Source organism: Miniopterus schreibersii (assembly GCF_964146895.1).
Source record: "Miniopterus schreibersii genome assembly, chromosome: 10".
Classification (NCBI taxonomy): domain Eukaryota; kingdom Metazoa; phylum Chordata; class Mammalia; order Chiroptera; family Miniopteridae; genus Miniopterus; species Miniopterus schreibersii.
Window position 1 is genome coordinate 8,864,264 of NC_138110.1, and position 23,807 is coordinate 8,888,070.

General features: G+C 45.9%; 2 protein-coding genes across 6 annotated transcripts in view; one reads left to right on the forward strand and one right to left on the reverse strand.

Annotated features, from left to right (window-relative positions):
• The window catches only part of RIPOR3 (RIPOR family member 3), a 59,039-nt gene extending 57,726 nt beyond the window's left edge, over positions 1-1,313 (forward strand). For all 5 annotated transcript variants that reach the window (XM_081148530.1, XM_081148531.1, XM_081148529.1 and 2 more), the window contains one exon: positions 257-1,313. In XM_081148530.1, coding sequence (XP_081004656.1) covers positions 257-357 — 101 coding nt within the window. In that variant the 3' untranslated portion in view covers positions 358-1,313. The remainder of the gene's footprint in view (positions 1-256) is intronic.
• A 1,062-nt stretch (positions 1,314-2,375) lies between these two features.
• The window catches only part of PTPN1 (protein tyrosine phosphatase non-receptor type 1), a 63,187-nt gene continuing 41,755 nt past the window's right edge, over positions 2,376-23,807 (reverse strand). The window contains exons 3-10 of the mRNA XM_081148532.1: positions 20,889-20,989; positions 17,860-17,958; positions 12,223-12,360; positions 8,786-8,995; positions 8,254-8,415; positions 7,793-8,016; positions 5,636-5,807; positions 2,376-4,403 (exon numbers count right to left, since the gene is read on the reverse strand). Of these exons, the coding sequence (XP_081004658.1) occupies positions 4,380-4,403; positions 5,636-5,807; positions 7,793-8,016; positions 8,254-8,415; positions 8,786-8,995; positions 12,223-12,360; positions 17,860-17,958; positions 20,889-20,989 (1,130 nt within the window). The 3' untranslated portion in view covers positions 2,376-4,379. The remainder of the gene's footprint in view (positions 4,404-5,635; positions 5,808-7,792; positions 8,017-8,253; positions 8,416-8,785; positions 8,996-12,222; positions 12,361-17,859; positions 17,959-20,888; positions 20,990-23,807) is intronic.

The following is a 23,807-nucleotide window of genomic DNA, read 5'->3' on the forward strand; positions in this document are numbered from 1 at the left end:
TCTTAAACTTCAGTTTGTTTCTTGGGAATGAAAGCAGATGCAGGGGACATAATCAAAGTTCAGTAGACTGTGTCTTGGACGTAGGGGCAAGGCACCAGTCATCCAGTTAGGAGCCCCCCAAATACTCCTGGCCCCTGCCCTTTACAGCAGCATCCAAGACCCAGGCGTCAGTGAATGATAAGGCCATCTTGGCCTGCCACAGTAGGAAACACTAAGGCCGAGGACAATCCAGTGACAAATCACCTTAATATTGCAGGTGAAAAAGGACGCTTTGCTTTTGAGAAGATGGACAAACTTTGCTCAGAACAAAGAGAAGCCTTTTGCCAGGAGGCAGATGTTGAAATCACAATATTTTAAAAACCCTCAGGCAATGAGCTCAAATCTGGCCTCTTGGTTTTTGCTGCTGCCCAGTCCTAATACAGGGACTGAGCGTGGATGAGGGCACACTGCTGCTCCCCTGCAGCGGAAGGGGCCAGAGCTGCTCGGATTGTTACAAAGCCCCAGGGCACAAGTGGGACTTTGTAAAAGGAGCACTTCAGAGGCGAGCTACTTCAAGGAAGCTACTAGCTTTTGGCTTTGAGAATCTGTCCTCCCCAGGATGCAGAGCGAGCCACACTATGAAGGAGTCAAGGCCTGGAATAAAAGGCTCCAAGATGAACGTGAACTTGTCTCCTTGCAGGTCAGCTGGATCAGTACCTCTGGTTCAACAAATACCGGCAGGCCTGTGAGTCAGTGGGTCAAGTCATTTCCACTGTAGGAGCTGTCACCTGGGCGACCTGGGGAAGATGGGAAGGCACAGAACCAGAGTTTCTGTGATTCACCTCTTAACCCGAGCTGTGGCCCAAGTGCCTGGTGGCAGCCTGCTGCCCAAGGACCTTACTTTCACCATGCTCAACAGCACAAAGGAAAGCAGAGGCTCAAGTGTCATATCAGTAAAAGCATTCACTCTGACCTCACTAAACAAAATGAAATCCAACTTCTGAAGCAAGTCAACTTAGGGCCTATTAAATTACTCCAGACGTCATAGCTGGTGTGAAGATTTCACGGAACAGCATGTTGCTTTAAAAAACCAAATTAGTTTCCTATTTAAGTCTAAGACTCAAATGTGTACTGAGCTGTTTCTGTGTTAATAATGTCGAGATAACCTAGGGTTTGAATGTGGCTATCAACAATGGCATTGGAGAACTTTGGAACTTAAACATTCTCATTTACACTTCCTGTATATATTTTGTGCTTTTCAATTTAACTTAGTATTTATTTGACTTGTTTATATGTTCAACTTTCTGAAATTTCAATTAAAAGATCAATTTTTATTGGTGTTTCATTTTACCTGAAAAATATAGTGGTTGTTTTCCCAAACATCCTGCTGGGGAAAAGTTGTCCCTCCTGTCCCTTAGCCTACTCTCTCCAGTGGGACACTGTGGAGTGGGACCTCCCACAGAAGTAGGCCTAGGGAAGGCAGTGTGCCCTAAGGATTCTCTGAAGGCTCCCCAGATGCCCCCTCCTATCCAGACACCATGAGGCATGGCCCTTTTCTAGCTTTTGGCTCCATCTGATTTCTGTTCCAAAGTCACAAGTTTTGTTATTTTTCTCCCACGCTGGCATTCCACCTCTTCATAAAAGCTTAGATGCCATCTTTTGTATGTGAAACAAAGACTGAAGTGACAGTGGGTGTGACATGACCATTCTGGCCCCCACAATGAGTGTTGTGTGGTCACATGACCATGACTCTGCTTGCTTGCCAGTTCCATGGATCCTGCTAGGAGGCGAAAGCATAAACAGTTACCCAGCAGCCAGCTTTGAAACAGTCAGAAAACCTTGAAGGATATAAGGGAACTCTGTGCTCTCTATGCAACATTTTGCAAGCCTGGAATTATTTCAAAACAAAAAGCCAAAATAATCACTTTAGGGAAGATTTACATTTAATTTTGTACAAGGAAGACTACACGAATTTTGTGTCTATCATTTCAATGTCGATTCTACATTGAATGTGACTGTACGAAGGTACTGAGACGCTATAACAGCCATTGGGCCTCAGAGGCAGTTGGTTAAGACGCACGTTCTTGAGGTCTGAACAGTTCTTCAAACAACTTGTGTAAGTTTGTTAAGTTATCCAAGGGCCCTGTATGTTCCAGAGATACGTTCTGTTGAAGGAAATGGGTGGAGGCCCTACATGTTAAATGAACTCCTAAGGGAAAATGCCCCAGTGCAAAGGCACTCAGCTCCTGGAGGCCCTCTGATTCTTAGATGAGGGAACTTATAACCTTGCTTGACATCTGCCTCACATCAGCAGGGATGGGAAGAAGCATGGTTGTCCATCCTGGTTTAGGCCCGTTAAGCAAAGAAATGGGAAGCACCCCAAATCCATGTTCTTTAGAAAAAATTTTTTTATTGTTGCAACTAAAATGAAAACCCATCATTTATATGGCAAGTTGGAAAACTGTACAGTTTGACAGTTCTGTGAGGTCACAGAAGACCCTGAGATGCGCCCCCCTCCCCACCCCGTCATGCATCCATGTATACACACACCTGAAAAGGTATTATACCAAAACACCTCGCTTTTTTTGTTTGTTTTTATTTTTGTAAAAACGGTTTATTCCATGGCCATTGTAAAAAATAATGACCTGCTGAGTAAATATTGGCTTAAGGCATATAGCAGAGCAGCTCGCTACTTCTCTAACATACGTGTAACAAGATGGAGAGCCATCTGTTTTCCAAGGATAGGAGGTTAAACCAGTATATCCATTTTGAAATGCTACTATATATACACACCCAAACTACTACATACATATACAGGACTTCAAAAACAAACAAACAAGCCCAACTCAAAATGCTTACAGCCTGGCACCTCAGCCTTATCCACACCTCACCAAGGCTCTGCGGGGCGATGCCTCAAATGTTCCCACCACAGAATTTCTCTGCACGGGCTTTGAACATGTGAAAGGCAAAATGTGAAAATGCTGGCAAAAGAGCAGCTCATGAGCTACAGCTGCCTTTTTTCTTGTTAAAAAAGCCACTTAATGTGGAGGTCTTAAGTTCCCCTCGCAGGAAGAGTCATGAGCACCATCAGTCCCCAGAGTTCAAGGGCAGGGGCAGACACGCCTCTCTCAGCAAGGCCCTCCCGACTGAGCCAGCAGCCGGCTGACTCCAAGGGACTGTCATCGTCCAGGTTGCTTCAAGAAGTGTGGTTTCCAACAGTTGCCTTGGTTCCAAATCACAGTCTTCTCAAGAAGAGTGTGAACTTAGGATAGTGGAGGCTGATCCCAAAGGTGTGTGTGCAGGGGACCCTGCTTGCCTAAATGTCCAGAGCGTGAGGTGTGACTATGGCTTCCCACCCCCCTTGGAATGTCTGAGTTACAGTGGGACCCAGCTGGACCAGGACAGGCCGGGCCTCACCAGGAAGTCACCAGAGAGTCATGCCAGGAATTAGACCAATATCTGTTACTGGAAACATCCCTCCAGTGCTGACCGGTGAGTAGTTCAGCAACAGTCTTAGGAACCACAGCCACATAATGATCTGATCATGCAAGGGGAGATTGGACTTATACACGAGGGCACTTTAGTAAGCAGAGATCTAAGTATTTCAAGCACGTGGTATTTGATCAGGACACAAGAAGACTGAACATGCATTCTAATACACATGGGGAAAGCGGTGATCGAGAACAAGGTTCTAGCAGGTAAAACCGGGGAGGGCAATAACCAGATAAAGTCATCTCCCGTCATGTATGTTAAATACCCAAGTGTTCATTATATATTATCCCACTGCTCTATAAACAAATGCCAAACCTCCTCTCACGTGACCCACAGTGTCATGAAATACCCACTGCTCACAGCCGTCCTCCTTCCTAGTACTGGTCTACCGCAGCGGGCTCATGGCAAAGTCCTGCGTTCCCAGCACTACCTGAGGATTTGTTATTGTACTTTTTGAGAAAGCCTTTCATGCAAGGCTGACATCAAAAAATTTTAATACATTATTGGTTTAAGAAAATGCTAGTGCACTCTGGATACCTCTGGGGGAAAAAATAAAAAGATAAACATGGTGTGGAGAGGCTCACGACACGCAGTCTCCGCAGAGTGTACCGGGAAATGCTGTGCGCTGCCCTGCACAGGCCACCTTTCCTCTGTGCCACCAGCATGGGACTCTCTTCTGCTCTCTTCAAAAAATGGGTTGTGGATTTGGTACTTAAAGAAGGGGAGGGGGGAAAAAGTAAAAGGAAAGGGGGTAAGATCAACAGCCAGGGAAGGGAGTTTCAATGTAGAGCAAACATCTGCCCGGGGTCACGCTGGCTACATGTGCGTCGCCCTTACCTACCACGATGCCTGCTAGTCGGTGCAGGCAGTGTGAGCAGAGGCAGGCAGTGGGGTGGAGGTGGGTCAGATTATGTGTTGTTGTTCAACAGGAACTGGAACGAAACCAAACATTTTCAGTTGAGCCCCGATCCACCTGGCAGCTGCAGACTTGGCACTCCCCAGCCACCCCCAACCCCCAGCCACTCCAGTAAAAGGGGCTTTGATTTTTCTTTTTGCAATTGCCCTCCACCACTTCCAAAACTTATCCCTAAGGAAAAACTGTGTGTTGCTAAACCATCTGATACACTCAAAGATGGTTGCCTGAAAATGATAAAAAAGTCTTGTGAGGTGATTTCCATGACCAGAGTTCTGAAGCTAGTCTTCTCTCCTCCCCTTACTTTAACAGCAACACACTTCTTATGTGTGGATGTCTACTGAAATGGCATTTATATTCCAAACCAAGTGGAAACTGCTCCTTCTGGGTCTCAGTGGCAGGGTCAAAAGCTGGTGGCCACCCTGTGGTGACCTCTGACCCTGAGGCAGGGGCCTCGAAGAACCCTGTTTTGGAGGATGGGGTGCTGAAGGCAGGACATGAGCAATATGGCTGCAACAAGAAGGGATTGATAGAGAAATGTAGGATGGACAACCAGTGGGGACACCCTGAGCAAAAGCACAAGCCAAGTTTTAATTTCTAGAGATGGCCTTTTGTTGTTTTTCTTCTTAAAATGGGAAAGCCGGCAGGAACCGCCAAGCTCAGTGTACGCACAGCGAGCAAATGACTGAGCAAGACAGTGTCCTATACCCTTAGACCCTCTTCTCTAGAGGGTGCTACATTCCTTAGTGTGGGAGTCTTTCCCCGGGAAATCAAACAGAAACTGTGTATCAGGTTACAAAACCTAAGGGTACAAGGAAGTTTCATAAGTGCCTAGGTTCTTTTCTTTCCAGAAATAACAAAAAGCTGCTTTTTATAAAGGTTAAAAACAACAATGTGTTGTAATTCTTTTTTTCCCCCAAAAACAAATGAACAAAACAAAACAAAACAAAAAAAAGGAAAAGAGAGAGAGAAAGAGATGTATTTGGCATTTTCTCTACTTACTCCTGAATAGGTTAAGGCCCTGAGATTAGACGCTTGTATTCTTGGGACCACAGGGCTCCTTAAAACCCCAGTGCATCAATCCTCAATTCTCTCGTTAGCCCTTCACAGTTCCAGACTTTAAAACGTTTGACCTGTTTCTTCTGAGACTGGCTCAGATCCTTTCCACAGCACTGAATGCTAACGCCAGGCTGTCGGCCAGTGCTTTCTGTACACACGGTCTCGCCAGCACGTCCGTCAGTGAAAACATACCCTGTAGCAGAGGTACGCGCCGGCCGTGAGGACCGTGGCCATACACATGTTGACCAGAAAGGGCTTCCAGTGAGTCAGCGCCTTGTCCTGCTCCTCTTTGGGTGGCGATGGCTCCTCCTGGGTAGGACCTGCCCCCATGACCCGCCTTCTGACTTCAGTGTCTTGACTCGTGCTGAGGAATGAGAGGGGCAGAGATGAGTTACTTACTCTGGGTAAATCAATGGTAAAGATACTATTATTACGGGGGAATTCTAGGAAAAAGTGAGTCGCACATAGACAAGAGTTCAGTGTTGCTGGCGCGGGTCTGAGGCCCACTTGTCACCACCTCCCCCCAGGGGTCCAGGTGGCCCTCACAGCCAGGGTAGGGTTCAGGAGACGTGTGGAATCCTTAGTGATGGAGGGTGGGTAGAGATCTGAGGAGAAGTACAGCCCCTGGTGTAAAGACAGGTGCTAACTCTGCCCTGGGGTCTGCTGTAGAATGTTCCCCTTCAGATCAGGGAAAGGAATGGTGTGGCCCACAGCCTTCACACCCTTCCTGGGGCACCCCGATAGATGCTGATCCACAGGCTTTTGTCGCTGCTGACATGAAGACACCACACATTCCCACTGACCCTCTGCCCACCCCAACCTAGGTCCTGAATCCCCAGCACCAATCCAATCCTGCCAGGAGGAGCCTTTTCCAGGCATCCTTTGTGCTGTCAGCTGGCTGCATACATGGTGATGAGCCGAAGTGACCTTGGGGGGGAGGGGGGACACAGGAGCAGTGTTTTTGCTTCAGGGCTGTCTTGGGAGAGGCAGCAGAGGCTCATGGGCTCATGAGGAGCCAGGCCCTTCTCCACTCCCCTCCTGCTCCAGGCCTTTCCCTTTCCACCCTTGCTTCCAGCAAGGAGGCCTGGCAACAGGAAGTCCAGCCTCACACATGCATCCATGGCCTTCCTATCCCAGCATCATCCTGTGCCTGGCAAAACCACCTTCCCAGGAGACAGGAGGAGGCCGCAGGAGCACTTGGCTTTCCACGCCCACTACCAGGCCCTGGCTGCAGTGCTGAGGTCTGTGGGCAAGTGGGCTCCCACAGGTGCCCAGTAGCACTTATATTTTTGGTACAACTCCATTTTTTTCTGGAACTCTCTGGCTTTTAGCTCCCCAAATCCCCATTTCCATACACAGCACCTTCACACACAGAGTATGAAACTCACTGCTCTCTACACAAGTCTCCATGAATAAAAAAAAAAAACAACACATGACACAAATGCGACAAATGCGACAAGTCATTTGCAGCCTGTTTCTCTCATCATTGACCTCTGTAAGCCCTTGGATGGAGCACACTGGCCCACCATGAGTACATTAACAAAGGCCCTGGGAAATCGGGCCCAGCATCCCTGAGGGACAGCCAACAAGCTGTTGCTCAGCACATCAGAAGGCATCTGCTCTGGGAGGCCCCACTGGACAAGGTTCTCTCCAGAACCAGGTCTGGTGTTTCTGTGATAAGGACCAGTTGCATGAAGGACCCTGTGGACTCAGATTCATGAGTCAGGACTAATGCTGGGGTGAGATACTGATGATCAATCTAACCAGAGGACCACATGCACCTCCACCACATCACTGACCACAGGCTCCCGCTACAATTTACTGTTCCCTTCCCAACAAGAGGGTCTAGAACACAGACCAAGAACCATAGCCTAATTATCTCAGTTTTTCATCACATGCATCAAAAGGTGCTAGATAATCTTTGTCAAACTATAAGGAAGCAAATGACAACCCACTTGGGTCAAGACTACATGAAAAGGACCATTTTGGGGGCTGAAGGTACAACATCAAGCCTGGATATCCCATTTCTGGACTGACTGAAAGCCTGGGGAGGGCACTGTCATCACTGGGCAGGACTCCCAGCACTCTGAACTCCTGATTCCAACGAGCACCACAAGATGGTGCTAGAACCCCACTGAAGTTGGTCACTTCCAGGGCCAACCTGTGGCTCTGTACCTGGGATCCTCTAGCCAGGGGAGGAGCAAGGACAATCCAGGGGTTCCATTCATCAAGGACACAGAAGCATGTGTACCAACAGGAGGCTATAGCCACAGGGTTTCAATATCAACATGAGTTTCTGGAACAGGTAATTTCTCCTCACCCCAGTAAGCCAGGGCCCTCTCACATTACCTTCCCATGCTACAGGGGACACTCAGGGGGCTTCTGGTTTCTTCCTTGATGGGGCCGCCTTCTTTACTCTCCTCGGACTCATCCTTTACCCACTGGTGGTTTGGGAAGAACTCCTTGCACTTCCCATTGTGTGGCTCCAGGATTCGTTTGGGTGGTCGGGGAGGGGGTGGGACATGCTCAGGTGGGGGCTCCAGGTCCTCGTGGGAGAGCTCCTTCCACTGCTCCTGGAAAAGGCAGCAAGAGGTGTCCCATCAGTGTTCATGCCTGACTGCTGTCAGGAAATCTGGCCCCCTTTCAGCAAGCAGAGATGATGGCTCAGGGAAGGGCTCTCTCTGCTTCTCAGGTCTCCAGAAATACACTTGAAGATGACAGTGTTTAAATTTTTACAAATGACAGCCCCCTTCTTCAGAGACAAGAATTGGAAATCAGCACACCTGGATGAAAGCAAAAGCAATGCTGACCTGCACTGAAGAGTCTCCCATGATGAATTTGGCACCTTCGATCACAGCTAGGTAGGAGAAACGGAGCTGGTCTGCTGTCTGGATCAGTCCCATCCGAAACTTCCTCATTTCTAACAGAACTTTCTTGATATCAACAGAAGAAGGGTCTTTCCTTTTGTCCATCTGAAAGCCAGATAGGAGACATAATTTAGCCACCCAGATCTCAAGTGCCCACTCAGAAAAAATCACAACAGGGAAGGTAGGATTCTAGAAAATGTGAGTCAGTGCATCAAAATCAGGACCATGTTAAAATACAGGAAAGAATGAGAAGACAGGATTCTTTGAATCGTCCTGGATTTCACTTTAAAATTAGGAACATCCTTCTGAACAAAGCTATTCAGGGGAAAGCTATTTTTACGGAAGGGAAGTTGTTAAAAAGTGAAGATCAAAGCTCGTTTACTGCAGAGACAATACCAGAGAAGCTGTGGCCAGGCCAGAGTAGGGGTTTACATGTGGTCCCTTTTCTTCCCGGGGTCTTCAAAGGCCTCCTTACCAGCAAGAGACAGGTGTCGGCAAGACAGAAGGTCCCCGACCTGCCAATGCCAGCGCTGCAGTGCACCACGATGGGGCCGTACTCCAGGCTGAGTGACCCCGATTCACGGACTTTGAAAAGAAAGTTCAGGAACGAGGCTGGAGATTCAGGGACTCCGAAATCAGGCCATGTGGTATAGTGAAAATGTAGGATCTCTCGAGTTTCTTTAGACTAAAAGAAAAATACTCATGACGATTCTAAGAGAATTATCTGTACAGAAATCACAAATTCCAAGTAAGCACGAAGTGCCTCCATTCACTCTAAGAACAGCTTTAATTCTCAGATTTTCTCCCAGGTACCATGAGCCCCGAGGCCACAAATACCAAGCACCAAGGTGCCGGGCCCTGTGCTCGACACTAGACTGCAGGCTGCTCCTGCTCTGACTTCACTTCCTTTAGGATGGAACAGCGTCACCCACCTCTTTTCTCCACTGTCCCTCTCACCTCTGCTGTCTTTATGGTTACAGCTAGGATTTCTCTCTGCCCCACAATGACACTGCACTGACACCCACGATAACCATGTCATAAAGCAGCACAGGGTTTCACAGGAAAGAGTGAAAACACAAACTATGTGTGTATAGCACCAGCTCTGGGTAATTCAGGGCTTTACAAGACTATCTGGACATCTCAGAGGATCATCATTTTAGAGAAATGATACTTTAACCAACTTAGTCTTCAAATACCAGAGGTTGCCACATGTGGCTCAATACCCAGATGAAGAGATGGTACTGAGCATTTACTTCATTTTAGTACTGAGAACATTAGCTCACTGAGTTCTCACACCAGCCCTTCAAGGCATGTATTACCATTATTCCCATTTTCTAGATTAGGAGACTGAGGCTCAGAGGCCAACCCTCCATTAAGTGGGGGAGCAGGAGTTTCAATCTATGTTTGCTTGACTCCAGCCCGTGTTCAGAGCCTCTTACAGTAACTTTTGAAAGGAGGACCCTGGCCTGTGTCCCAAGTGTTTCTCCCAGCCCAGTCTGCTCCCACTGAAGCAGAAAGAAGAATGACCCCTGGTGCTGCTTCCAGCTCTGCTCCTTCCTCTGAGCTTCAGAGGTCCATGCCCAGAGTGGACACCCGGTCTCCAGTAGCAATGATCAAAATGCAGTTCTCGCTGGGAAGAGAGCACTCAAGAGTTTTCTAAGCTAAGGGCACACAGTAAACAGGAACTAGGCACTGGGTAAGTAAGGCCTGCAAGCCTTGCAAAAGTGGCCACAGGAAGAAGGTTTGAAGGAACCTCACCAGCCTTGAGGGTCTCCTACTAAGCAATGCCAAGGGCCTTGGCAGTCACCTGGAGAGCAGCTGATGGAGAAAGACTTCGGGCCAGAGACCCACTTACCAACACTGTCTTCCTTCGTTTGGCAAATGTCCATAACATGCCTACCATGTGCCAGCCACAGTGCCAGGCACGATGGGGTAAAGATACAACCGTTGCCCCTCCAGAGCTTACAACTTAGTTATAACAACTTTCCCTGAGCCTAGTGTGATGAAAATGTGTGAAAGGACCTACAATAAACACCAACAACCTAAAATCAGGAAAGACTACCCACTGAGGCAGCTATTGCACACACTGGCATCTTTCTGCAGAACTGGGAGCAATCGCCTATGCTATTAGAGTAATTTATAGAACCATGCTAAGCAATTCCATTCTTTTCTCCCTAAAAAATGATCTCTTAATACTTTAATACTAAAAGAGGAATGCCTCTTCTAATTTTTAGGGAAAGAAAAGCACTTAAAAATATATTTAAAAGCTGAATAGAAAACATGCCAGAAGTGAATTCTCCCTTTTAATCTTGAAGACAGTGTGGGTTATCTCGTTTATACCCTCCCTCACACCTGCCAGCTCGTTCTCAAGGAATGCCATCTAGATCTGTGCTTGAACAGATACACGTGTCTGAGAAGAGACTTTTTGAAAACAAAGCCTGTTAGAGCAAACAGATCCTCCTAACTAACACTGAGGCCTCTGAGTGGCTGTATCTGCTCTGCCACCAACATAGCACATATCTCTTCTTCTCAGTCCGAATTCCATTTCCCTCAACAAGCCAGAGAAATATTCTTGAGTTTACCAGAAGTCACTCTTAATATGTCAGGCTTGCGAATGCTAAAGAGCATTTTAAAAAGTCTACTACATAATCCTTCAGGCACATTCCAACCTGCTGCCAACATTACTCCTGAAAATCCTCCATCAAACCCCTCCATAAATCACTCTCTTGAGTCTCAGTGCATGGTGAGGGCATGGTTCCTGGCTCATGCTATCAGAGGGAGAAGAGAGCGAGCACTCAGATAAACCACAGTGCTGCATTCCTCAAAAGCCATGCAATTTTAACCTGTTCTCTACTTTGCAGTAACCTGTGCTAAGTTCTCGATCTTACTTCAACTACTAATTCAGCAGCAGGAGTCATGATGACTGCAGAGACCTAAGCTGGGAGCATAACTCAGACGTGATCCTTACTCTTTAACACCGCCCTGCAAGCCCCAATCCCATCCCCACACCTTGTTTTCAACTGGTCATCTGTACTGATCCCCAAATGAAATACCATGTGACTTCATCCCACACCACTGCTAACACTTCTTGAGCGCCTACTCTGGGCCTGGTGCTGCTCTAACACTTCACATATATTACCTCCTCCAACGGTCAGAAAACTGAGACACAGTGAGCCGTATGCTGCTAGCCCAGAGCCTGACAGTTTGATATGGTAGGCCAAGATCAACCCCTGGCACTCTAGTTCCAGAGGGTACACTGACCACTGCAATTGGATGTGTCCCCAGGAGCTGCCTTGAGCTAAGGGCCCCTCAGAAGGATGGTTCCAGGTAAGTGATTCAGAATCCTCAGGGGCACGGCCTTCTGTGGTTCTGCTTCTTAGCACAGTGCCTTGCTATGTCCCAGTACCATCTTTTAAAAATAGCTAGCAGTCGGTGTTATCAATTCTTCCCACAACAAATGAACCCAAGACCTTACCTAGAAAACTTACACTGGCTATGAAACTGGGCTGAGCACAGGAAAGGCCCCTTTCCCCTTGCTTCAGAAGAAAGAGACTGTGAACAATGAAAGAAGGCAAGGCTGCCCTGTCAATCCCTCTGCAGTTGCAAAGGCAGGAACAGATAAATTTTAGATAAGAAACTCCCCTCTCCTAAGAACTAGTGTTACCTAATGTTAAAATTTAGAGAGAGTGAGCTCTGTGGGAAAAGAGGTATATAAGACACCTCCCCTGCTACCCAGGCACCTCTGGTCACCTGGTAAGTAAGCAGGTAAGGTCTGCTCACCATAGTGCCAAACCACATCTTGCTCATGGTATACAAAACCCAGAAAAATTGGCATTAGGTAATTAATCACCCAAGAGAAAAAACACCTCAGCCAGTAACCATGTGAAGTACTTAAGTGCATGCCATACTTACCATAAGGTTTTCCAACTCTAGTTGTCGTACTGTGTAATATGACTTAATATCTTCAGAGATCAATGTTAATTTCAAATTTGTGTCTTCAAAGATCATTTCTTTTTCTTCTTTTTGTGGCCAGTATTGTGCACATTTTAACTAGGGGAGAAAATAACACTGAATTATTGTGAGCATGTGACTGCTTTCCTATGACAGAAGGTTCGAAGTACCTTCCACGAGCTTGAAGATAACCCAAAGGCCTGAGGTTTTCTAACCTTGGAAGTCACTGTCAGCATAAGCTGCCTTCCCTTTGGGGAGATGGGGAGGGGCTGTGAAGATCTAGCCAGGGCTAGTTGTGCAGACAGGGCACAGACTTCCAAACCCAGCAGCTTCCTGGTAATCCATACAATAAGGTGTTTCGGGGTCAGGTCCTTTCTTTCCCTATCACCTACAAGGGGAAGCCATATTACACAAAACGTTTAGTCTCTCACAAAGTACTTTATGTAGCCATTTCAAAGATTGCCAGGAATCTGATCAGTGATGTTGGCATAGTGTAGATGCCTTACCCTGGGGAAAATAACAGGCTAACTGAAAACATGGCTAGAAGAGACTCCATGTGAAACACTTTGAAAGGTTAAAGGGCTGTTATCAAGTGAAAATTATTGATTGAAGGCTTGGAGAGGGCTCCTCCAAGGCACGGGATCACCCACTGCCTCGTCCAGCCCTTTCATTCTGGTTTGGTTCAGTTCAGAAAAACACTTTTGATATTCTAGTCTAATAATTTCAGAAACTACTTGATGGTGTTGACTGAAGTGTAACATTAACTTTCTTTAAAGCAAGTAAACTCCCAAAGATTTGGTTTCATTTAGAGCTTAAAAATAAGAATCTGACTTAAATTTTATGGCATACTTTGCTTGAGCTGAATTTCTGCACCAGAACCTACCATTTCAGCTTGCTGATGACTGTTCTGGTGATGGGGGCTAAGCTGCAAGGTCTATGAACCAGAAGGACTGACAATGTGCCTGGACAGAGGGAACCTCAAAGAGGTTATGGTTTCCATCGAATGAAGTATCAGTGTGTGTAAATAGCTCTTTGGGAAATGGTACAAATTCAAGACACTTGTAATTCAACATGCAGTCGCCCACTCAACACCTCCTCCGAGGCAAAGGATGATTGTGTCTGAAATGCCACAGTAAGTGGAGGGAGTCCCTCCAGGGCCAACTGTCTGTCAGGACAGACTGTTCATGCCCAGCAGCAACAAGATAGCCTGAGGGAAGTGCTGAGGAGAAAAATGCGATGGATATGCCCTGGGAATTCAGAAGAGGCAAATGTTTCAGGCTGGCTGAGGTTATAGGAAAGAGATCAGAGAAGGCTTGATGAAAGAAGCAGGCTCTGACACAGGCATGTTTGGAAGGTGTCTAGGATTTCCTAGGCACTAACTACAAAGAAGCCCGTCTCAGAGGAGCAGCGGAAGATGGGGCCAATGGTGGCCCAGACCACAGTGACTCTGGCAGCAGGCCTAGGAATCTGCGCATCACCTGGGCAATGATGAGCCAGGAGGCTGTTGAGGAGGGTGAAGACAAAACCACAAACACCCATTGATCCTGCTCTGCTGAATTTGCACGCTACCCAAAAAAAACAAATCAAGAAACACTAGCATGTGATGCCAACACAACATCTAACTCCATGGTCCCCAAACTGAAGGCTAATAGAGCTTTCTAAAGAGCCTGGACACAGGCCTGTTTGAAAGTCTTGGCCAGTTTCCTCCATGTCACCCCCCAACACACACACATATACACACACATTGATGATGAGCTGCCGAAGACAAACGAACCTCTTGAATGGGGCCAATCTTTCAGCATCAAGGCAATTCTGCCTCTCACGATACAGAAGCATTAGCAACATGGCAAGATTCATGCTTGGCCAAAGCAGGTGGGGCAGCTGAAAGCAAGACTTTAGTAGAAGACCTTTAAAGGACGTATTTATTCCCACACTTCAAATAATTAGAGCCGTGTAATTCCTTAAGAACCCAGAAACAAAGACATTGTCTGGGTAAGTTCAAAACCACGTGTACTGGGGTGGGCATCCAACACGGCAAGTGGAGAGAAAGGGTAAAAAGCAGAGACACAGAATGGCGAGTCACCACCAAAGAAGAGACAATGTTTTCACGTCTCATAGGCAGGGAAGACGAGTTTTTTAAATCCAACCTCCACACAGCAAGCACCCAAAATCAAAACCAAATATAAAGCCTAATAAATCTCTGTAGTCTGGGTAAAGACCAAGACTCTGGAACGCTATAACTGAGGAATTCTGGCAACACTGTCAATCAACTGATGTTTATTTTTGAGAACTCTTAGGCATCTATAGTAACATGCCACACTCTGCTCTGTCATTTCCTGTATAAATTTTTGTTTTAAACACACAAAATAAAACAAAAAATAAGCACAAGCTCACTATTTCCTGTTATGCTATTAAGTTGATATATACTGACCTGAAAAGGAGATTTAATTAGAAAGCAGTCCTTCACCAGGATCTCAACTGAGACATGTCTTGGGTTGGCACCAAACATCAACGTGGCATTATTGTCCTAGCTGCTGTTACTGCCATGAAGGTGGGTGAAAGAGAGAGAAAGAGAAAGAGAGAGAAAGAGAAAGAGAGAGAGAGAGAGAGAGAGAGAGAGAGAGAGAGTGTGTGTGTATGTGTCCTTGGGACCTTCTAAAATAGCTCGACTTCAGAAAAGTCTATGAAAGTCATCTGGGTAAGCCTATGATGGTCCATTTGGCTTTCCCGAAGAATGAACACAGAGAACTAAGCAGAGCACAAGAGAGATGGATGAGGCACAGATTTCAGGTGACACATAGGTCACCGTTCCGGAATAGCAAGTTAAACTCGCCTTGTTTATTTCCCCTGCCTAAATGACGATCCCTATCCTCACATTCTACACCGACACACCAGAAGTTAATACTGAATCAAACCAATGTGGCTATTTGCATGATCATAGTCTGACACACGCAAGCACTTTCTGCACACTGCTTTCCAAAAGGGTAACAGGCAGGTTTACCAAAAATAAGAAGGGAACATCCTACACTACTTGGTAAAGGAAGGAAACCAGAAAACAAACAAACATTAGATGGAAACGCTCTGCAAGCTGGTTTTTACCACGGGCTGTGAGGATAGTTTACAATTAGATTAGCTGAGCAAATAAGATGTTGTATCTTCTTATAATTTTTTCCAGTCAGTGCTTATGGGATGATAATGTTGGTGCCAAATAGGAAATGTCCAATCATATGTTGCTTTCATGCCCAAATGACCTTGAGTGAAAACAGTTATAAACGAAATAAGGACTACTGTCACATTATCACAGTAAACTACAACGAAACCAACCAGCCATGTTTTCATAATGTCCCACATAGCAACCCAAGGGGACATGTTGTTACAGTGGATCTACAGTCCATTTACGGTGAGCCATGAGTGGGAGACAAACAAGAGCAAGGCCTGGTGACAAACACGTAACTACGGTGCTGGGACACTGCTCCTTGTAATGTAACAACATTAGCTAAAGCAAACCACGTGCAACCAACAAAGATTCTACCTGAACTTCTAGCAACAAATAAATAAAAAGCAAATGCTACCATATCTGATGATTTTTGAATAAATAAGTCTGGATTTAAACTTGCAACACTTAACATCATCTAGAACAGTCGACGAGGGACAATTCTGCCTCTCTGAGGACAACAAACAATATTGGGAGACATTTTTGGTTGCCACAGCTGCGTGCGCAGGTGCTACTAGACTCTAGAGGGCGGAGGCCAGGGATGCTACGGCCCTAATGTCAGCAGCGGCCAGCCTGAAAGCCCCTGAAAGCTGATCTGTGTTGTGCCCCTGCAGGGGCCCCCACGTTTCACTTTCCCTTGCAGAAAGCACGTGCTGTGGGGGACTAATGTTTTGTTTCTTTATTCAAAACTGCTGAGAAGAGCAGGGACAGGTGGGGGCTTCCTCCACATTTTACTAATCAAGCCACTGAAGCAGAAAAAGTTAAAAACCACTTTCACTGAAAACTTTCTTTTCTAAGCAGCATTATTTTATCCATGTCAACACTCAGGTAAGTGCTCCATTATCACTGAGCAAATCAATGCTTTCCTTTAAGAATAGAGGATAGAGGTAAAATGATTTTGAACATAGGCTGCGGTAAGAGGATTCTTTGCTGTAGCGGAGACCGTTTCTCTTGTGGGGTGGAGCACAGAGGCTTTGTGGTGACTGCCTCCCGTTTTCGCTGCTGAAGTTTCCTTTGATGTGTTACTTCTGTGCACTTTATTTTTATCCTCTAGGGCCATGACTGCGCTTTCTTTGGAGGGGTGGCTTCTCTGGAGCCCTCATGTTGTCCTGGCAGGCCACATCTGCGTCCCAAGGTATCAGGATGGCTGGGAGAGCAGTGCCCAGCCAAGCCCCGGAGAGCTCAGTGCCAGCAGCTGGCAGGCCTGGTTCTCTGCTCTGGAGCACCCATCCATATAGGTATCTAGAATCCTCAGCTCACCTTCTCCCGGGGCCTCACCTCTGAGGCTGGAGAACCCAATGAGCCCCAGTGTCGGGGGGAGGGAAGGGCCCAAGTAGCGGGGATGTGGCATCTGTTCACTATGTTGAATACCACACTGGTGCTGGGCACGCAAGCAGTCTTACGTGGAGACAGGCCTTTAACAGGCAATCCCGCAGAGTAAGCCGTGTAGGAAGGGGCAGGCAGCACAAGCCACGGCTGACCAGAGGGAAAGCAATCAGAGGACACCTGAAAGTGGGGTAAGGGTGGGCACTGTGATTCAGATCCTTAGCCCAGAGAACATGGTAAGATGGCAAGAAACTTAAAGAGAAAAAAAAAAAAAAGGTTTGTTTTGACTGGAGCTGGAGGTGGGAGTAGGGTCCAGGTTAACGAGGGGCCAACCACACTCAATACCACACTAGACGCTACAGGGACCTTACATATTACTGAGAGGCAGGGGGAGCCCCAGAAGGGTTTTCAGCTGGGAAGACGTGTGATGAGACTGGGTTTAGAAAGATCATTCTGGATGCAGGGCTGGAACAGGCAGAGGGGAGCAAGTTGGAAGGCAGGGTGGTGGGGGTGGCTAAAGGGACAGACAGATGCATGGAGGGTGATGGCCTGAACAAACACACACCTCTAATCCACGTACTATACGAGGGATGTTTAAAGAACTGCAAAGAACTTGGAAGAAAGGGTGACATAAATCCTAAAGTAAATGCACAAGCAGACAGTGTCCACATTAAAGAGTGTGGCCAGGAGCCAAGTGGCTGGGATTTTAGAGGCAAATCCAGAGCCGAGCTGTTCCCATAGGCAGAAGAGCTAATGTGAAGGTACAGTAGACACTGGCCTTTCAAAATGAAACCATGCTTCCACAGCTCCACAATGCACCGGCAGCAGCGTGGGAACCAGAGGTGAGGGTGAAGCGGAGCGCACGCTCCAACTCTGGAGAGAGGCTCACTGAGGGGCAGGGCAATTTTACTTTTGTCCCTCTTGTTAATTCACTTATTTATCTGACTTGTTTACAATAAACATGTATTTTATATAGTGCCTCTTTAGACAAACTGTTAACATTATGGACTGACACACAGGCAGACAGTGATATAAGAGTAGGTAAATGTACGACTTACCGATCCCTTCTCCATCACTCTGTTGAGCATGACCACGCCCCTGCTTTTCTGCTCCCACACCATCTCCCAAAAGTGACCGCATGTATTAGGCAAAGGGCCCTGTAAACACACAACCCACAAAGTGCATGCCATTTACACAGAAACATACTCCAGGGTGAGCTCATCATTGGCAGTTAGTGGTAACAGTGCCCTGGGGCAGTAGTGGCAGAGGTTGGGACAGGGACCCATCTTCTCCCTGCCTAGTGGTCAGTAACCACAATTCTATTTTCTAACACACAGTGAAAGGTCATTTCCACATCTCAGAGCTGGTTCAGGGCTGACTAACAGAAAGAAAATGTTGATTCTGCTTTCTGGTTTGGGCTTATTGGTAAAGGGGATCCACTAGGACCCACCCCCCAGGTGTAGGGGACAGGCAGTATGGGGAAGTGATCAACGGTGATACTCTTGTGGTTCCAGTTCCAATCACTGATCTTTGTGACCTTGGATAAGTCACTTCACTTCTCATGTCTCAGTTTCTCCACCTATCTCACTTGACTAACCATAGCATCTACTCATACAGTTTTGAAAATTAACTATATTCACATATATAAAGGCTTCCCACAGTACCTGGAACATAGTAAACAATCAATAAAATGTTAGATATTATTATTACTAACAGTAAACCTGATCACAGAGAGCCTTCATCCTTGGATCAAGGAACGTAAGAAATGTGGACACACAAATGGTCAGTCAGGTGGCCTAAGGGGCATGATGTCACCAGGGCATGATGGGGTGACTGCCAAGCAGCTGACCTGTCCCACTTTAGCCCACCCAGCAATGGGCACAGATGTTTACTGGATACAAGGATACGAATGCTTCAAGTTTGTTTCAATTTTCAGTAAGGCCTGGAAGGGACGTCACCTACGGCCTCCATGCCGGAGCATACCATCTCCTCCAGCATCCTCGCCCATTTCATCCCAATTCCCCTTATTCTCTACATGTTTTCCCGTGAGTCTCCCCACACTTTCCTTGCCCAGGCAAACCTGCAGTGCTCTCTTTCTTCCCTGCGCTCATCTCAGACTTGCTGTCTGACCCAAAAGTCCTCACTCCATGTATGTGCCGCAGGACGCGGACAACAGGGATTACCTGTGTCACCCTTTCCCCCAACTAACAGAAAAGTGGCTCCTGGGAGGCAGGAATCACGCAGCCTCCTCGCTGGCCGCCCGGGCCTTTCACCCTCTGACCTGAGCGTGAGAACCCCTCGCTGGGCCTTCCACAGTGGCAGCTCTCTTGCTCTCGTTACCAGCTGTCACCTTCCCTACCCTCCAACACCACCCCAGTTTAGAATGGGTCTGAGGGATTAAATACCACATAAGATCTGAAAGGATACACAGCGAACTTCGCCAGTGCTTCATGGGGGAGGTGAAAGGACGCCAGTGACATCATTCTCTACACTTCTATACCTCAGATTTTTAAAGACTTACATCATTTGCATAAACAACAATGAAAAAAAATGGGCAGGGTTCCTTGGTTTTGTGGAGTAGAAAATGTTTTCAGTCATACTATCTGGAGGTGCAACTTTTGGGGTCAGGCTGCTCTGATCCCTTTTGTAAGTCCCAGGGCAAAGGGAGACCATGTCAGCAGCTAGATACATCTGTGGTGCCACCCGACAAAAGAGACAGAACTTCAGATGTGCCAAGTAATTGCCAAGGCATGGGGGTGGGGAAGACAGGGCACAAAAGTGCCATGGTGATTTTCTTGTTCCATTTGACTTTATACACCCTATGAATCTTTGTTTTGGGCTTCCTGACCCCACACCAAAGTTGAATGGCTGAAATCAGGAAGTAAGACTTGAATTCTAAAAAGAGAAGTTCCTAAGAAGCCACTTTTGCCTCAAACCTCTTCCCACCAGTTTGCCACCACCAGGGATCTCCCTTCTTATCACCCTGCCCCAGCCCACCCCAACCACCCCAGAGATGCTAGGTAAAGGCCTGTCCCCTACTCATATACCAAGAACTTACTCAATAGCCCCCCAGAAGTGAACACTGCATGGCTGACGTCCCATACACTAACTGGGAGATGTCTGGGCTGATTATGGTCATGGACAGGGGGAACTGGGACAGGACAAAAAAGGGGCAGAGAGGAAGGGCCACAGTGTATATGCCCTCATCTAGCTCCCTGCCCCCAAAGCAGCCCTTTGTTCGTAGTGCCTTCTGGCTTCACTATAATTTTAATTTCCAAATATTGGCAGAAAAAAAAACCAAAAAAACTCCACAAATATTGGCAGAATTCTGATGTTCAAAATCACCCTATAACCCAAAGCCATATATAAGACTGATAAACTGATATGAAATAAGAAAACAAAGAGAAACTTAGACTGTTTAGACTAACTTATAGGTAACAGAATAAGACTTGAGAAAATTAATCAAAAGAAATTCCTTTATCTCCACTCCCAGATACCCATTGTTTTGAGTCTTATACCAGTAAGTGTTTCACAAGGAGATCAATTATTAAACCACTTCTGTGATTCTTTCCATAAAGATGCCAAAGCTAATGGGAATGTCAAGTGATTTGGCATCCTTGTTCACATAATCTAATGTTTTTTCCTGGACCAAAAAAGGAGGGCCATGCCACGGAATTCTGAAAGAATATCTGGACAAAGGTTCCTGGTAACTGCTAACCCTCTAAGATTTCCATGAGAACACTCAATGCTCTGAGGCACTTATGGAATCAATACAGGTACAGGCCGTTCTCTAGCCACAGCTCTGCTGCCTCTGTGGACAGACCACAGGCAGTTCTGCCATTTAAATGCTGTTTCTCATAAGCCCAGCAATGTCATACTTCTCAGAAAGATAGTGTTACAACCAAATTGAATCTCTGAAGGAGGATTTTTTCCCCTACCTTGTTGCTTTTATGGGTGGTTTAAAACCTGAGCTTCTGAAAGATGTGGCAGATTTTTATTTGAAGTAATAACAGCACTCTAAAACATTTCAATTGACATCAAGTAAGGCAAAAACCACTTAAAAAATTTCAGACAATCCTGGGATTACCTGGGTAAGAATGTAACTTCGCTGCGCTTCTTCCATTTTTATCAAACTAGCATTGATATAGTCGTTATCTTCTTGATGTAGTTTAATCCGACTATGGTCAACTGAAAGGCAAATCAGAACTCAGAGGTTAATCCTGGATGACCAAAGTGTCTACACAGGCATTGCACCCCATAGGGAAAGCAAAGGTGAGTTGGTAGCATTAAGGGCGTTCACATTGGCTGAGGCCATGCCTTTTAAATTGTGACCAGTCATCAATATGGGGATAACTAGTACTTTGAGGAAGGTTTTCTGAAGTGTTTGAAACTTAATGCTAAATAGCAACAAGGACAAACTACACTAAAACATGGATTACATCCCATTTGGGAAATTTTCCTAGGACACTTAGGTCATATCTTCCTATGACACTTATTACTGTCCTCAGAACTTGGTAGGCTAGGGAGAGGAGGTGTTAAGAGATCCATTCTGATGCCTAATACAGGATGGGGCAAAAGCAGGTTTACAATTGTTTGTATGGAAAAGAATACAACAACGAATAAATAATAATACAAGAATAAACTGTATTTTGTGTACTCACAACTGTAAACCTACTTTTGCCCCACCATGTACATACTTTTAGAGGGTAAGATTTATGAGCACACCTCAACTTAACCTACAGCTCAAGGTTTAAAGATTAAATGACCTAAGTACACAACAGTGTGAAAAGTCACATCTTGAATTCTTTTACATAAGGTTTTTTTTCCCTAAAGTTCAAGTATAACATACTTAAATGATTCTAAATCTCTCAAAGTCAGAATCTGTCATGATCAAAGACTTTGAAAAGAGAGTTTAACTACAAAGAGTAACTTTGAATCCAAAAAATTCAAAGTATATTAGCTACAACTTTCAGAATAGTTTTCAAAAATAAACTCTCATTTGGAAGTTCTGCGCAGGTCAGTGAAAAGTACAACCACTTTTTTTCCCTTTTACCATGACTTTGTCACAGAAACAACGGTTTCCCGAGGGCCACTTTCCTATTCCTGCTAGTGCAGCTAACAAGAGCAGGTATTTTTATTTCTGGTACAACGCAAGGGATGATGAACTCAGGTGACTACCCATAAAGAGCATCTTCTCCCCCAGCCCAATGGGAAAGGAGAAGTTAATGGGGATAAGTAATTTGGGGCTTTTTGTTCTAAAGGATTCCAAAGAGGTGTTTTTGAAAATTAGCAACTATTTGGAATATTGTTTCTCATTGTGGGGAGTTAATACAAAATGAAAAACTTTGGTAATATGTAAGTGGGTCACGGAGATAAAAGATCTCAGAAAAATTATGTGTCTGACACTGGTGAATTATGTGAGCAGGTTGAAACAGTGCTGGGTGACCTTGGGCAATCAACTCCTCCTCTGAGCGCTGGGTTCTTCACTTGCCAAAAGGCAGATAACAAGATCCCCTTCTACCTTGAATCACCCTCCCATTTTCCCCATAACCTTAAAAGCAAATTACTTTTTCTACTGGAGGGTGGAGGTAGGGGAGAAAAGAAAAATATGAGAAGTGAGATTGGGGGTAAAAAAGTTTCGGAATGTTTCCCTAGAATATCATAAATGCTTTCTTTCTCTGTAAAACTGGTTCATAAAACCAATTAGATGAGCACTGATCAAAGATGTAGAAAAGGAATATTGAACACATTATTGACTAATTCAGAGCAAGTACAGCAAAAGCTACAGACCAAGGGTATGTCCTGGCACTGCTGAAAGGTGTAAACAGTAATTGTTCTTTCAAGCTCATGGCAGCTGGCCAGACCTCACAGCAGAATCACTCAGAGAAGTTTTAAAAAAAAATAAAACCTTTGCTCTGGACAGTGTGGCTCAGTTTGTTGAGCGTTGTTCCATGTACTAAGAGGTCGCCAGTTTGATTCCCGGTCAGGGCACATGCCCAGGTTGGGGGCTTGATCCCCAGTGAAGGGGGTGTGCAGGAGGTGGCTGATTGATGTTTTTCTCTCATCAATGTTTCTCTCTCATCAATGTTTCTCTCTCCCTCTCCCTTCCTCTCTCTTTCTCTAAAACAATAAAAACACATTTAAAAAATAAAAATAAAACCTCTGGCATGCCACAGCCTAGACATGCTAACTCACGAGTGTCAGGTGCTGGGGCACAATGATGTGTCACCTGATGACCTAAAATTGCACTGCAGATACTGCTGCCATTTGCTTTCATTCAGTTAATGAAGATCTCAACCACCACCAACATTTCTGAGCGAGACACTGGGCTAAGCGGCTGATGTTATTTTATTTCATCTTCACACAATCTGACAAGATCAGTGTGACTACTGTTTTATTGCAGGTCAGAAAACAGAACACTGTGCCCAAAGCCACACAGCTCTAAGTGGCAGGTGGAGACACAAACCCAGGCAGGGAACTGTGGCAGCAGTCAAAGGCAGACTGCTCTGTACCAATCTAGGTCCATTTTAACGCCCCTCCCAGGAACCTGAGTGCTGTTCATTTCAGAGCAGGAGGCCCTGCTGACACCGACAGAGTGTGCTTTAGGAGGTGTGCAGGAAATGCCTGTTTGAGGAATAACCCACAGAATCTTCTACCCTGGCAGGGAATACTGTCATAGGCAATGTCGGCAGCTACAACCCTCACTGACTGATAATGTCTAAAGCCCCTGGAGGTGAGTCAAAAAGGCTTCTGGGGCCTAGAAGACATGGAAAAATTCATGTCCTTTACTCAGTTCCAGTGTATCTTGCTTTATATAAATTCTAACATGTCTCCTTATTTACTTTCAAGATATCAGTAGATTGAGAGCCAAATACTCTGAAGGCAGAGGAGGCTGTCAAAGGTCAGCAGGCATACTGGAGCTAATGGCAGGAAAGAACTGGAAATACGATGGTAGCAGGGTGTAGGGTGGGGTGGGACTCGACAAGCAGAGCTGACTCGAGTCTTT